Source organism: Fusarium mangiferae (genome assembly GCF_900044065.1).
Source record: "Fusarium mangiferae strain MRC7560 genome assembly, contig: FMAN_scaffold009, whole genome shotgun sequence".
Taxonomy (NCBI): domain Eukaryota; kingdom Fungi; phylum Ascomycota; class Sordariomycetes; order Hypocreales; family Nectriaceae; genus Fusarium; species Fusarium mangiferae.
In genome coordinates, this window is record NW_024573929.1 from 1,748,469 (window position 1) to 1,763,563 (window position 15,095).

General features: G+C 46.5%; 6 protein-coding genes across 6 annotated transcripts; 4 read left to right on the plus strand and 2 right to left on the minus strand.

Moving 5' to 3' along the window:
• Nucleotides 1–1,947: 1,947 nt before the first annotated feature.
• FMAN_08486 (putative maleylacetoacetate isomerase) lies at nucleotides 1,948–2,613 on the plus strand (the record flags this gene model as incomplete). Its single annotated transcript, XM_041835215.1, has 1 exon — nucleotides 1,948–2,613. The coding sequence occupies one exon, from the start codon at nucleotides 1,948–1,950 to the stop codon at nucleotides 2,611–2,613; it is 666 nt and encodes a 221-aa protein (XP_041685401.1).
• Nucleotides 2,614–3,119: 506 nt separating this feature from the next.
• FMAN_08485 (uncharacterized protein) lies at nucleotides 3,120–4,520 on the minus strand (the record flags this gene model as incomplete). The annotated part of the gene is made up of 4 exons (XM_041835216.1): nucleotides 3,120–3,451; nucleotides 3,505–3,743; nucleotides 3,816–3,862; nucleotides 3,939–4,520. 4 exons carry the CDS (start codon nucleotides 4,518–4,520, stop codon nucleotides 3,120–3,122), a joined length of 1,200 nt encoding a protein of 399 aa, XP_041685402.1.
• Nucleotides 4,521–5,100: 580 nt separating this feature from the next.
• FMAN_08484 (uncharacterized protein) lies at nucleotides 5,101–6,593 on the plus strand (the record flags this gene model as incomplete). Its single annotated transcript, XM_041835217.1, has 3 exons — nucleotides 5,101–5,841; nucleotides 5,921–6,487; nucleotides 6,540–6,593. 3 exons carry the CDS (start codon nucleotides 5,101–5,103, stop codon nucleotides 6,591–6,593), a joined length of 1,362 nt encoding a protein of 453 aa, XP_041685403.1.
• A 535-nt stretch (nucleotides 6,594–7,128) lies between these two features.
• FMAN_08483 (uncharacterized protein) lies at nucleotides 7,129–9,720 on the plus strand (the record flags this gene model as incomplete). The annotated part of the gene is made up of 6 exons (XM_041835218.1): nucleotides 7,129–7,269; nucleotides 7,327–7,370; nucleotides 7,433–8,319; nucleotides 8,378–8,540; nucleotides 8,600–9,357; nucleotides 9,410–9,720. The coding sequence occupies 6 exons, from the start codon at nucleotides 7,129–7,131 to the stop codon at nucleotides 9,718–9,720; spliced, it is 2,304 nt and encodes a 767-aa protein (XP_041685404.1).
• A 248-nt stretch (nucleotides 9,721–9,968) lies between these two features.
• Nucleotides 9,969–11,786, minus strand: FMAN_08482 (uncharacterized protein; the record flags this gene model as incomplete). The annotated part of the gene is made up of 5 exons (XM_041835220.1): nucleotides 9,969–10,571; nucleotides 10,632–10,993; nucleotides 11,045–11,220; nucleotides 11,280–11,549; nucleotides 11,620–11,786. The coding sequence occupies 5 exons, from the start codon at nucleotides 11,784–11,786 to the stop codon at nucleotides 9,969–9,971; spliced, it is 1,578 nt and encodes a 525-aa protein (XP_041685405.1).
• Nucleotides 11,787–12,369: 583 nt separating this feature from the next.
• Nucleotides 12,370–14,082, plus strand: FMAN_08481 (uncharacterized protein; the record flags this gene model as incomplete). Its single annotated transcript, XM_041835221.1, has 4 exons — nucleotides 12,370–12,820; nucleotides 12,869–12,937; nucleotides 12,987–13,589; nucleotides 13,640–14,082. 4 exons carry the CDS (start codon nucleotides 12,370–12,372, stop codon nucleotides 14,080–14,082), a joined length of 1,566 nt encoding a protein of 521 aa, XP_041685406.1.
• Between the last annotated feature and the right edge of the window lie 1,013 nt (nucleotides 14,083–15,095).

Below are 15,095 nucleotides of genomic sequence, written 5' to 3' on the forward strand. Positions count from 1 at the left end.
TTTGCGCAAGTTGTTATTCGTCCTGGAGTTCGTGACGATCACATGACGCTTGATATTTGGTGTGCAGGTGACTGAGGCTTACATGTAACCAATTATATGTTCTTGCTTGTGAACTCACTGTGTATCCCTTGTTGTTATGCGAGGCGCGTGTGAGGCGCGTGATGTGAGCCATCAGCTGTGAGGTCTATCAACTCACTGACAATCGAACTCCAGGCTGATTGCCTACAAGATGATGCAGCGCTGGACGTTGAGTCACAAGTAAAAACTTTGATCTATTGTCGTCCAAGTTTAAACTTTATGTCCTTTTAGGTTGAACATGAATATTACCCAGATTTTCAGGAAACTATGAAACTTGCCTGTTCAATTAAGAGTGGTCGATATTCGCAATTGACAGCACAGCTTTGTTACGCCCTGTTGGCACAAAGATTCGACCACCTGGAAGCCGAAGGCGACGATGACATGGGAAATTCTCTACATCGTAGCATCGTGAAAGCTTCTGGGTAAAAGCTTATATTGAAGGAAAAGAAAACCGTGTTCTAATTCGTTACCTGTGTTTGCAGCCTAAAGGTTAACCTCATAGGCGGCAGTCATCCCCATAGTCTATTGAAGCGCAAGTCAGCCTGGCTATAATGTCATCAGCGGCTTTGGGCACTGCTAGCGATCAAGCGACTCTCTGTTTTGTATCAGCTTCTTTGATCAGTTGTTATTCTGAATCTTATCGGCAAGTTTGCGTCATTTATTACTCTCGACTTCTCATCACCATCTTCTTTCAATAAATCCACGGTCAGTCACTGTTACACTATGGAAGCATGAACCACTCTATTATGCCTGGCTATAATGCCTTGAGCAGTTTTGGTCATTGCTAGCGGTCAAGTCACTGTCATTTTGTTATCAGCACATTTGGATCAATCACTACTCTCAGCTTCATGAGCAACTTTATATGATTCATTGCTTCCAACTTCTTCATCAGCTACTTTTGCCATCTTAAACCGCAATCTTATCTTTAGTCCCGCCACTGTTTTGTCGTCTTCTTGTTGGCGTTGGATCTTATTGGCTCCGCTCTTCATGATACCTTATTCGGATTTGAAGTAGTCTGAAGCAAGTCATGGCTCGTCCGTGCAGTACGTCCGTGTAGTACAGAGCTAAATCGTTGCTGTCAAATCGAGATGCTCTCTCTCTCTCTCTCTATCACTCTCATCACCTTCATTCAATCATCTTCAACAGCAATCTTGGCTTTGGTTCAGCAGTTGTTTGATCATCTTTTTTGTTCGCGTTGGACTTTATGGACTTTGCCCTTCTTCATACCTTTTTGGATTAGAAGTGGTATAACGTTATGGCTTGGTTATGCATTTTAGAACTGGATTGATGAATATAAATCGCGATTTCTTCTCTCTCTTAATTATAGACTCCAAATTATGAAATACTTAACTATTATTAATATATACTACTAATAATATTTCTAATTGCTATACGAGCTTATAGTTAACTGCTAATCCTACTGAAGCTTAGTAAATGACACTTATCCTACATATCTTATCTTAATGAAACGTAAGTTTTAACTATGGAATTGTTTGTCTCATGCGCATTTCACACGAAACAAGTCACTCTTCCGCACTCACTTGTCTCTTTTCATTAGAGTCTGACTCAGCCGGCTATCACGAGCGGAATTACTCTCCCTTCCATAACAGTTCTGCCGAACTACTCCGGATTGCCACACTCACCCCGCACTCCACCGGAATCTTTCCGACACCCAATACTTCGGAGTTCGGCACTACCAGGCTAGCGACGGGTAATGCTCTACACAATGACAGCATATCTGCACAATCACCCTCATGACATAAGAAGGGCGTGACCTTGGGGTTCGGTTATGGTGAGGAGGTTCTTCACTTCTCTTCAATTGAACTGTTCTCATCTACAGTAGTAACTTGATCAATTGCATCATTCAATATGTCTGACTCTCAGTATACTCTCTACTCTTACTTCCGATCCTCATGCTCAGCGCGTATTCGCATCGCTCTCAACGCAAAAGGAATTCCATATGAGTTAGCATTCGTCAATCTTCTCAAGAATGAGCATCTCTCCGATTCTCACAAGACTCTCAACCCATCAGCATCTGTCCCCGTTCTTATCTGCGATTCATCAAGCGACAAACCCTTCCGCATCGGACAATCCGTCGCAGCCCTAGAATACCTCGAAGAAAAGCACCCTTCCCATCCTCTCCTCCCCTCCAACCCTGAAGCACGCGCAACTGTACGAACCCTCGTCAACATCATTTGCGCAGACATCCAGCCCGTTACAAACCTGCGCATCATGCGCCGTATCAGAGAACTCGGTGGAAATGCAGAAGAGTGGAACAAGCAACTCATGACGGACGGACTCAAGGCTTATGAGGAAGTTGTGAAGAATTCAGCGGGGAAGCGCAGCGTTGGTGATGAGTTGACGCTCGCGGATGCTTGTCTTATGCCTGCGATGTGGAATGCTGAGAGATTTGGTGTTGATTTGGCGTTATTTCCCACGATCGGGAACATCTTGGAGGGATTGAAAGATCATCCTGCTGTTGTGAAGGCGCATTGGCGGAACCAGCCCGATACGCCTGATAACCTCAAGGCATAATAAAATAGAGCTAATTAATTAATAAGTGCTTATTATAACTATAAAGAGATAATGTACTTATAGATTAATAAATATATTAATTACTCTAATACATAATCTTATATTTATATTTAAAAAAGATTGAAAAGTCAAACTGTCTATATAGTAATACGTGAGGTATAGCCATTTAGAGTCTCAGATAATAAGATAATACGATAAGATGCTTATTTTCAGCATAACACAATATAACGCATTATACACTACGCCAAAAACACAATAAGGTTAATCTGAAGTCTCAAGGTCATATAGCTGCTGCCTTGAACCCTATGATCTAACTAAATAACAGGTTGGTTAGATTGGATCAAGTCGCAAGACAACGCAGTGTGAAGAACACAAATTGAGGATAAACACAGCTTTTTCACAGTTGGATATAATTAATATAAAGCTTAACTTTTTATAAGTATTCCACTTAATGCTATATCTAAATGTTTCCTATTCTCCTATGTAGACAAATACTATTCCAGTAATTAGGATTTATAATACTGAGTAAAGTCGTGACCTAGGCAATTAGCACCTTTAGCTAGCTTATCAGCCACCTCAGGATTGGTGGCAGCCTCCTTACACAACTGTAGGAATTGGTCCTTTTCCAGCGCTTCCTCAGGGTCAGACAGAAGGCGCTTCATGTTTTCCGTTGAAAGAGGATCCGTGAAGTCACGATAAATCTGACGCCGAACGTCGCTATAATGATCCAGAATGCTCTCATCTGCTTGGCCTGTTGCTATCCCATAAAGGCAGTCGTAAAGGCCACCCACGTCAAGGATACCGCCGGTGAGTCCTAGACCACCAAAGGGATTGCATACTGATTAGGGCCGTTAGTATTTATCGCTAGTCAGAAAGTATACAAGGGCTCACAATGTGCAGAATCGCCGGCGAGCAGAATGTTGCCCACGCGGAGCGATTTCGCCAGGCGCTGATGACACTTGTAAGGACTGAAAGCGGTACAGTTCCAGTCTTTTGGCTTGGGATTGCCGGGGAGCATTCTCTCAAACTTCCAAGCCTGTCGCTCGAGATACTGCTCCTTTGTGAGGCCTGGTATTTCTCCGTACGTAACTTTCCATAGTCCGTCCTTGGACATTCTTGCTGCCATGTACCTGCGCGTCCATTCTCAGCTAATTTGCTCGCCTTACAACTGCAGCCAAAGGCTGATGTTGCATTGTACGCACCAGTGTTCAGGGTCAATGATCATGTTGGAGTCGATGAATCCATACTTCTCAAAAGGGTAGTAAGTCAGTGATGATATGTTAGTCTTGAATAAAATCTTCTCGGGGATAAGAGAATTGCCCTACAGTTGTCGAGATAATCTGTTGGTTCCAAGTCCACCCGGGAAACTCCATATCTCCAAACAAAGTTCGCCTGATCTGGCTGTTGGCGCCATCGCATCCAACAACGTATGTAGCTTCTATAAGCTTTGATGTGCTCTCAGCCTCAACTGTCACAGTCACTCCCCCATCGCGCTGTTGCACGTCCGTAACTTTGTGGCCCCAAAGGATGCTCGCGTTGGGCTCCTTCATGACATGGTCGTATAATATCTTGCCTAGTTTATCCAATGGCAAGCATTGCATTTCATACTTGACTTTCGCTGCCACAAGAGAAGCTAACAACATTGTGATTGGGGTTCCGTCAGGCTTCCGCCAGCACAAGCCATCGGGAACAAACCCTTGGGCCTGGACATCTGGGAGAACCCCGGCCTTGTCAAGCTCTTCTACCGCTTCAGGACTATAGTGAGTTGCCCGAGGCTGGTCGTCAAGCTTGTGGCCAGATTCGAGCACCCGCACTTCGAGACCGGCTTTGGCGAGTCGCAATGCCAACAAAAGGCCACATGGGCCTGCCCCGACAATGATAGCGAATGGCTTTTGCGTGTCGGACATATTTGGTGAGTAGTCCTTGATTGTGGATTCAAGACAATTAATTCTGCAAATGTAGCTGTCGCTGATCTTGAGGTAATCGTGGTCTATCCAAGGTGGGCTTTTTTATGATTCTATACGCCTTATGCACCACGCATTGACAATATCGATGCATCGTCCTGTTCTTGTGAAGTCTACAGCAATCCTCAGGTATGCTGTCCGTCCAGTTACAACAGATGCCCAAAAGAGAAAGCAATATTGGTCACATTGCAACCTGAAAAGGCTAGAGGAATTGTGCTGACCCAGTGTATCCCACATATCCCACATCATGAATACGCGCCAGCATTTTCGTTTCAAAGGCATCCCACATTGCCTAATTGGGAATATCTAACCTCAGATTTCGGGGTAAGCTTGATCAACCTAACCCACGATGCTAGGCCTATTGCAGCATAATCCAGAACGCATTGATCAAGATAAGAAGATTTATGACAGTAGGCGGATAATTAAAGATGTATTTATTCATGTTTACCCTCAGAATCTTCAACTTAGAAGTCACCAAGTCCTATATTTCGCCTCCCAGCAATTTCATGTCCTCAAGACCAAAATGTCAACCGAAATTAACGACGAAGAGAAGGGTGCCTGGTTTCACGCTGACAAGATCACCCTGACGCCAGCAGTTCCTGTGGACCCTATTGTGACCACATTTTCTCGGTTTGGCCCACTCTTTGAAGCTTATGAATACACTGGCTGGATTGACGAGAGTCTTTCTTGGAAGACGGACTGCTATATCGGAGACTGGTCGCCACTTCTCAAAATTCGCGTTAAAGGCCCCGAGGCTTTGGCATATTTTGAATATATCTCGACCAATTGCTGGCCTAACTTTAAAGTCGGCCAAGCTAAGCATGCGATCTTCTGCCAAGATAATGGAACTATTATTGGCGAGGGTCTGGTTTTGAAGCTTGCTGAGGATGACTATATCTTCACCAGTGGCCCAGGAACTGTCTGGGCAGTATACCAATTCCAGTCTGGAAGACGAAAGTTCAATGCTACCATGGACTTGGTCACAGACGAATGGTTTCTACTCCAGGTCCAGGGACCTTCTAGTGTTCCGCTCCTTGACGAATTGACCGACAACGGCGTCCGAGACGTCAAGTTCATGCACTATAAGGAACTCTCTATCGACGGGACCAAGTTTCTGTGCCTCAGACAGGGAGTATCGGGCGAAAAGGGGTTCGAGTTGTGGGGAGCAACCAAAGATGCGAGAAAGATTTACACCTCCATTCTAGAGGCGGGCAAGAAATATAGCATTCGTCAACTGGGAGCCCGCACCAAGATGGTAAACCACGTAAGTCACTTGCTCCAGTGTACTCATCAAGAACTATATCAAGATCATATGCTGACGCAGTCTGGTATCATGTCATCAGGTGGAGGCAGCTTTCGCAACCCCAACGACCGATTTCTTGCCCGCAGTTAACGCGCCTAGTGATAGCAAGGAGCTCAATGATTTCAAGGCATGGGCACGAGGAATTGGCCTAGACTTTGACTTGTACTGGTCGTCGGCCGCGGGTAGTTATGGAGCTGACCCCACGTTGTATTACTGTACGCCCTTTGACTTGGGCTGGGGGTGGCTTGTCAATCTAGACCATGATTTCATTGGGCGCGAGGCTCTTAGCAAGCTCAAGAAAGATCCGCCAAGGAAGCTTGTCACACTGGTCTGGGACCAGGAAGATGTCACAGATGTGTTCAAGTCTCTGTTTCGACCTGAGCCCTATGAGTACATGGAAATGCCTCGCGAATTGCTGGGAACTATGAAGGCAAGCACTGTTCTTGCAGGAAATAAGGAAATTGGGTTTGCAGCATCTCGGTGCTACAGCTACTGGTTCAAGGAAATGCTGTCTCTGGGTGTTATTTCCACCAAGTATGCCTCCCCAGGCACAGTTGTTACTGTCAAGTGGGGCTCTAAAGGGTATCCGCAGAAGCTGATCAGGGCGGTGAGTCACTTGGCGTTTTACTTGATAAGAGGGCTCACTAATACTGCAATAGACTGTGCAGCCAGCGCCATATAAGGAGGACAAGCGACGTCACTCTATCCGATAAGCAAGGAGACAGGTAAGGATGCCGGTTCGACTATTAGATTAGCTAAATTAAATTTGATTCGGGTTCGGGGTGATAAATAGTGTTGCCTGATAGTTGAATACACGTGTTTTATGCGGCAAGCTGCAGCCTGTCACAGTGTGAAAGGGCCAACAAGAAAATACAGCCTTCAACTCAAAGATGACATTTCTATAAACGAGGTAAGCCGCGCGTTCTGCGGTAGCTCTTGTTTAGATTCAACTCGATTGTCCTGGGACTTCGGGGTGTCGGCCTCACACTCAGTTCTTGGAGCTAACTTCTTCGAGGTAGTTCGATCTCCTTAGGTAGTATTACCCCGCCTTTTCGTACCCGTTAAAGCTGTGGATACTGTTACAAATATGCCGAGTTAGCCCCTGGATCTCTCAAAACCTCGCTGTCCTCTAAAGTTCTCTTAAAACAATTCACTATCTTCCTTAAAGCCTTCTGTTTGCTGCCGTCATATGCAACATTCTATCTTCCCTGTACCGACCCAGTTTGCGTACAAACTAGGACGGTGATGATGAACTCAGCCGCGTCTGGAATGTCGGTTATCTCTTTCGATACAGAGGCGAAAGCTTCATTCAAGTGCCAAACGTGTGCCAAGTCGTTCAAGCGGAGGGAGCACCGAACTCGCCATGAGCAAAGCCGTTTGTCACTTCCAGTAGATATTCGATGAAGCTCAAGCTTGGCTCACCCATGTGACTTAGATCTTCAACAGAAACCATATGCGTGCCGGGTCTGCAAACGCCGCTACTCTCGCAGGTAAGAATCAGACTCAGCATCAGTAAGCAATTATCAAAAATGCTAAGAAATATTACAAACAGTGATCTTGTTGCTCGGCATGAAAGAACTATTCACGCATCGGAAATGCTGCCCAAGGTGACAGCGATATATGATTCCACGACAGAAGAGACCCCAAGCCCAGTCCCTCCGATTGTTTTCCACAATAGCACCAGCATTCAAGACGAAAACATACTGGACCCGAGTCACTTGTCGACGACTAATATTTTTTCCGAGGCCGAGGCAAATGTCTTTGACGAGATATCTTTAGACTTCTTCGACCCATTCCTTGGTAACATGTTTGATCAATTCGCTTTCTCCGCGCCATTGGAGTTCCAGGCATCTCACAATGACCAATGCAGCACGACAACTGTGTCTGCCCTGACAGCAGGAACTGCACTTGAGAAACAACGCACAAGCCAAAGCATGTCAAAGCACAGCCAGCAATGCATCCCGCAAATCATGAGCCCCTCGCCCACGCAAAGTGAGCCCAAAATTCTATTTACCAGCGATATGCGGGACAGTTGCCTCGTAGATTTGCAGTCTCGCCTTTTACCAGACCAATTAAGGCGCTTTCAATTACCAGACACAGCATGCCTGCAGAGATGCATCGACAGCTATATCAAAGCATTTCACATCCATTTTCCCTTCCTGCATCTGCCTACTCTTGACCTAGGAGCTGCTCCAAGCTCGCTGACTCTGGCTATTTGCACGATAGGCGCTCTTCACCGGCTTGAAAGAAGACTTGCGGCATCTCTATATTTCACAGCCGAGCTTGCCCTTACAAACTCCGACTCTGATAGTCGGCTGACTTGCTCATCACTTCTGCAGGATTGGGCGAGGCCTCGCAACTCACCTCCGCCGGTGGAGATTCCACCGCTCGCGCTAGCTCAAGCACGCCTAATACTTGTATTCTATGCCGCTTTCAGCGGTAATCCCTCAGTCGCTCGGCAAGCTCTCATTGGGTGCGGCTATTTATCTGCAGTTAGCTATCCCACCTCATGCAATGGCCTTGACGGGATACAATCATCGTTTTGCTGACATTCATTTCTTTAAGGACTTTCATTTGAGCATGTCCCGCGTCAGACCTGACTCTTTGATATTAAACTCGATTGACTGGCGTTCATGGGCTGAGCGCGAATCATTGAAGCGGTAAATAATAATCACATACTTCACTCGGTATAATACATCAATTAACATACGTCTCCAAGCTTATCGTGCAGCACCTTAGTACTCGGCAACCTACTTTCAATGACATACGGGATATCACCAGGCTTCACAGCACAGGAAGAGCGCAATATCGAGATGCCAGTGGACGACGCACTATGGGATGCCCCAACGGCTTCTTCCTGGGAGGCACTCGCGCAGGGCAGATCGTGCTCTTCACCTCTAGGTCTCCAGGAAGCTACCGCCTCATTCTTTATGAACACAAGCCAACGACAAAAAGCCGATAGCCGCTGGACATGGTCGCCCTTTGCAGCGTCTGTTGTAATGCACAGCGTTGCCATATCGGTTTGGTACCTTAATCAAGGCCAGCAGGCCTGCTATGGATCAACAGGAAATCCCCAAGAGGGTAACAGGCCTGGAGCTGCGCGAATCGAGGCTGCTCTGTCACGATGCAGGGATTTCTTGACTGCCGCGCATACTGAAAATGAGGGCAATTGGAGCGATACTGATAACCCATTGCTTTTCAACGCCTTCGCTGTCCTACGTGTCGCCTATGGGCGAGCCTTCTTCGGCGTCCAAACTCTAGATCGCTCCATTCTGTTTCACGAGAGGAGTCAGGACATGCTGCCCATTATAGAGCAATATTTCAACCAGGTCCAAGAAAGGGATAATTTCATCACGATGGCGGTTACTCGAGCACTTGAGGGATTTGCCATCCCCATCCGGACAGGAATGTTACTTATGCAAAAGACAGCCGCTTTCAAATGGAGTGTGGAACATGCTCTAGCTGCTTGGGATGCTGGTATGGCCTCCACTGGTCTTGTTCACAACCGACTTCTAACTTAAACCCCTAGGCCTTCTGGTTACAAAATGGGTGTACACGATTGAACGGCTTCAAAAATCAGGCAACGCAGTGACCACCGAAGAAGGTCAGGTCCTGGACAATATCAGGCGGCTTTTCAAAGAGATTGATATGGACTTTTCTCAGGGCTTCTCACTTTCTGCAGAGCTTGCACGGATATGGGCAAGCCTTTTTGATGATACGTGGGTTTGGGGAGGTAACTATGAATCCATGGGAGAGACTCGTATGTGTTGGCTGACAGGTGTTGTGAGTAGTCGCACCACGAATCGGCTGGGTTCTGCGTCAATTAGCCACCATGTTTGAAACGTAACGATCTGAGACTGGGTTTTTATTTTCGGATAATAAGCTGAGCTGTTGAGATGGAAACCATATTGCTGGCTGACTTCTGGGGTGACTCGACAAACTCAGTTCCAGCAACAAAGATTTAATTCAACTAATGATCCTAATTTGTACGGGAGAATTTTGAATCTTGTACATTCATATCATTATGTAACGATAAACTGGCTTTTCAACTTACTCTGGAGACTGAAACTGAATTCTATAATATGAATCTACTCAGAAGCTAAAAAGCTATGCCACCATCTTGTGAATCTGTCCAAACCAATCTTCAATCCCAGTTTTAGCACGTGGACACGACGGCCAGTTGCATCACCATCAAGAGACGGTTCAAACGAGTAAATATCAGCCGGGGGTCCATAGACCCTGATCCCTCCTTTTCCAGGGGTATATTCAGGATATGGCTCCCTCCCATGAATAAAGTTGATGAAGTCAGTAGCCATTATAACACTCGAGTCTAGTTGTTCTTTGGGGAGCTTTGCACGATAGTTTAAGAGAAAAGATGCCACGTCGAAAGCATGGTTCGCTGTCGATTTGCAGGGACCGTCCCATGGATTGGGGACGTTAAAACGATAGACATACTTTTTGCCTGGGAAGCCATCTGCTATCTCCACCGGAGGCGCAAAGAAGAACAAGTCGCCCAGAAAATCCATTATAGCAGCTGTGGCCTTTTGATGGTCAGGATCGCGGATGTCATATGCCTTGGACAATTGTTCCACGAATTGTGGTTCATCCTTAAAGAACTCCTCAACGCTGGCTACAAAGCTTGGAACCAGGTTTTCCATGCGCTGACCGAGGATGGAAGGCAGAACACTTGCCTTCGACAATCCATTAGCATCTCTTAAGTCCCAGTGTATCTGGCAAGGAAGTAGACCTACATCATTCTGTGCATCTCCAATCATAATACTCTGGCACCACTTAGCCCCTGGGAGTTTGTCTTTCGCTTCAACACTCCAGAACTTGAAGGTGCTGAAATGCTTCACGACATCACCATCGACCACTGGGCAGAGTGGAAGGTGAGGGGGTATCTTCTGAAAGAGATCTTGCGGGGGTACCAGGAGTAATGCGTTTATCCTCTCTTGAGCTGAAGAACCGTTGATGTTCAGGTGCTTCAAGACGGCTTGGTATGTGGAGTCTGCAACTTCAGGAGGGACTGGCTGAAGTCCAAGTGGTGTGCCAGCAAGGCTGATAAGCCTTGAAAACAGCGGCTCAGACGACTCAAGATGGAGCAAGGCAGCATCTGTGTACTATGTCAGATATGAACTCGATAAAGAAGGCGATATTTGCGTACTTCCACCTGCACTCGACCCGATAACAGTCACGTCGTCTGGGTCGCCCCCGAAACCTGATATATACTTCTTTACCCATCCAAATGCAAGCTGCTGGTCGCGTAGGCCACGATTGGTTGGGCAACCGGCTTGAGTCAATTCATCAGAGGCAAGAAATCCTGGAGCCCCCAGCCGGTAACTTGACGCAGCAGTCAGCTTCGATAAACCAGCACTGTCAATGCCGAAATTTGTACGCACTTGATGCTAACACCAATAATAGGCGAGTCCTGTGAGGCTGAGAACTTGACGAAATTCACCAGATCTGTTTGCGGCCAGGAATTGGCACCTATAGCATACCCTCCTCCATGAAGGAAGACAAAGACGGGAAGGCTGTTTTTTCCAATCTCTGGAACTGTGATGTTGAGGTTCAGGCAGTCCGTGAGGGATGGACTTATGTCCTTGTAAGGTAAAGGCTGTTGCATCATGGCTTGTTCGACTCCACAAGCTGGTGGTGATATCGTTGGGGGACTATAAAATCATTTTGTCAATTCATTTCCTTCTCACCAGTTTTGGAAGATATCCAGGCGAGAAGGCATACCCAAATTCAGTAGCATCTATGTCCTTGCGCTCCTCGTTTGTGAAAATGACAGCCTCTGCGAATGCATTTTCCAATTTGCCATATTTGATCCCACGATACTGGGCCACAATCTGGTCCTTAATGCCAGTGATGGAACCCAGCAGATGATGCTTCAAAACGGTCGACATGATGAAGAGAATTGCAGATTGAGTGATTGTGGTCTGAGAAAATCTGTCCTATTGTCGTTTCTTCACGTAGGGTGAAGCTAGCTAGACATTTGGGTCTACAAAACTTTTAGGGTCTCCGGTTTATGACAGCCTTGATTGTGACAAGGTACGATCTCAAGCTTACCGCCTCACATAATCACCATCCCACATCCTAGGCTACCCAAGACAGCAGCAAACTAACCCGCGTTCTAGGCAGGGCGCGGCTCCAGCGCCGGTGGTTCCGTGAGTGATGCCATGATCTACGTATGCCTCCCCCGCTCCCACTCTCCCACTTCGCCACTCGATATTTTTCTGATATTGGCTTAGTGCGGGGCTTGAAAACTACCGTATTTGGAAACCACCCTTTCCTTACACGGTAGCCCTCTTAGTAACAGACACTGACCAATGGGGTCTTTAATATTGATTGTTTCACGATTCGCAAGTCTTAATAATATTATAAGTAAAGGGCATGCGTAAGCCATGACTACCAACGAATTGACAAGACAATACCTTGCAATTTTCCCGATTTACCATACCCACCGTCATTTCGCTTTGCCACTTCAACATGATTGACTCAGCACTCCCGCGATTGCAGTCGCTGGAGCTACAGCAGCTGGCTTTTCTCTCTTCCATCTTACTGTTTTCTGTGCTGCTTATTTACTATAAGCTGCCAGGTAGACATGATAACCTCCCCTATCTTAATCCCCCTGGCAAGTTTGACCTGCTGGGGAAAAGGGCAAGGTGGCATTTTGCAATGAATGCCCGAGAGTTACTAGCCAAAGGCCGTGAGTTGTATCCAGGAAAGCCGTACAGAATGTTTACGGATGTCGATGAGTTAATTGTCCTTCCATCTCATTACATTGACGAGACCCGCAATGAGCCTGCTCTTGACTTCCTCGCGTTCTTCTCTGATAACTTCCATTCCGGTATTCCTGGATTCGATGGATTTGCCTTCAACGACCGTCCTGATGACCTTCTCATCAGGACTATCAACAAGAGGATAACCAAACTTCTCAGTAGTTGACTTTGCATTCCTTAATATTTCTGGGACTAACATATTCAAGATCATGTCACTGCTCCTCTATCTGCCGAGGCAGACTTCGCCACAAAACTTGTTCTTGGAACTTCCCCTGGTAAGACCAAACTCTGAGCTTGATACGGACTGCTTACTGAACTGTTCAGAATGGAAAGAACTTGACTTCAAAGAGGCAATGCTGGATCTCGTCGCTCGCTTGTCATCTCGTGTGTTCCTCGGTAATGAGCTTTGTCGGAACGTCAAATGGCTCGAGATCACAAAATCGTACAGTATGAACTCATTCTTGGCTGCAGACTTACTCCGTCAGTACCCAAAGTGGTCAAGACCGATTGCGTGCCGTTTAATCCCACAATGTCAGCTACTCAGGACCCAAGTGACTGAAGGGCATACTTTACTAGCACCGCTGCTTGAGAAGCGAGAGCGAGAGCTCCAGGAAGCGATGGCAAAAGGCAAACCTGCACCTTCATACAATGATGCAATCCAGTGGTTCGCTGACGAGAGCCATGGGAAGCCATATGATCCTGTGGCCGCTCAGCTATCACTCTCAGTTGTGGCCATCAATACTACCTCTGACCTTATAACAGAGACCATGCTCCGCTTGATCCAAAGGCCAGAGCTAGTTCAAGATGTTCGTGAGGAAATTGTCGAGGTCCTTAACAAGGAAGGATGGTCGAAGAAAGCTTTGTTCAATATGAAACTGCTCGATAGCGTGATCAAAGAAGCCCAGAGATTAAAGCCTATAACAGCTGGTGAGCAGCCAAGCCATTTCGGCAAACATTTCCCAGCTAACACATGTAAGCAATCATGAATCGAAAAGCCATAGATCGCGTCACTCTACCGGGGCAATTAGTGCTCGACAAAGGCGATCGGTGCATGTCTGACCTTGGTTCGATGTACGACCCCAACATTTACCCTAATCCTGAAACCTTCGATGGATATAGGTTCTTGCGCATGCGGTCTGATCCAGAGATGGAGAGCAAAGCTCATCTTGTAAGCACATCTTCAGTACACTTGGGTTTTGGACATGGTCGCCATGCATGTCCAGGAAGGTTCTTTGCTTCAAACGAAGCCAAGCTTCTCTTGGTCCACTTGATCTACAAGTACAATTGGAAGACGGAGGATAGCTACGTCCATACCATCGATGCGTTTGGTATTGGCTTAACCTCGGGAGATTGCGGTAAAGTGTTTTCGAAGAAGCGGATGCATACTGAGCTGGACATCGATGCACTACTCGAATCATGATGCATACTTTCTCTACATGTATTTAATTTGTATTTCATTCTCTTTGTACCTGGCTTGGTAAGAAGTCCTCTTCCTTAGGACACCACAAAAGCATCCAGGGGGTTGGACTCTCAATAACAAGCTTAAAAGCCTGCACCCAGGTTCAATGGTTGATGTGTCTACGGTACCTACGAATCTTACAGCAGCATTCTCTGATACCTCAACGGTATCTGTTGATTTCAATGCCGAGGCAGCTACCAAGACAATTCTGGGTCCCGTTTTGTCAAATACCGGCTCTGGCCCGCCTCATTGACTGCGTTCACATCAATTCCGTGACTAGGGGGAATGAACAGGTTGGCGGCCTTGCCCGAGATAGCGGCTGCATGTGCCGCAGTGTTTCCACGCCGAGTCGGCGCCGTGATCGAGCAGGAATTGAACGAGATCTTTGCAGTCTTCGATGGCCGCATGATACAAAGGTGAGGATCCGTGTTCGTCTTGCTTCGGCGACACTCCATGATTAATGAGCTTCTGCGCCAGGTCAATATCAGATCTCCAAGTTGCGACGTAAAACAACGTCCGCCACCACGCATCGCATACGGTTCCCCAGTATGCTCGTCAAGCGAACCTTGAACGAGGATCTCAGTTCTCGATCCCGCGTTGATGACGCTATTGACATTTGCTGATAGACTATTTGCAGACTTAAGCAAATATAGAATTTCAGTCATCATTTCGTCAATTCCGGATTCTAGCGCTCCTTGTTAGCCTTTCATTCAATTGCCCTTGAGGGCTAAGCAGAAATGGCTCACTTCGGTAACTAATCGCCCTAAGGTCAGCAGCGCCACCGTGCTAGGTCCAGAACGCCGAATGGACTCCTACGAGGCAATGGCTCAGACATGGAATAAGTTATCTCTTAGTACATTAATACAGCCCTTAATCCTGTAACGTATTAACGTAGCTCAGATTATAATACCAATAGAAATAATATGTTATTTATTTGTTTTATTTTATCTAAAATATATTACTACCACTGGCGT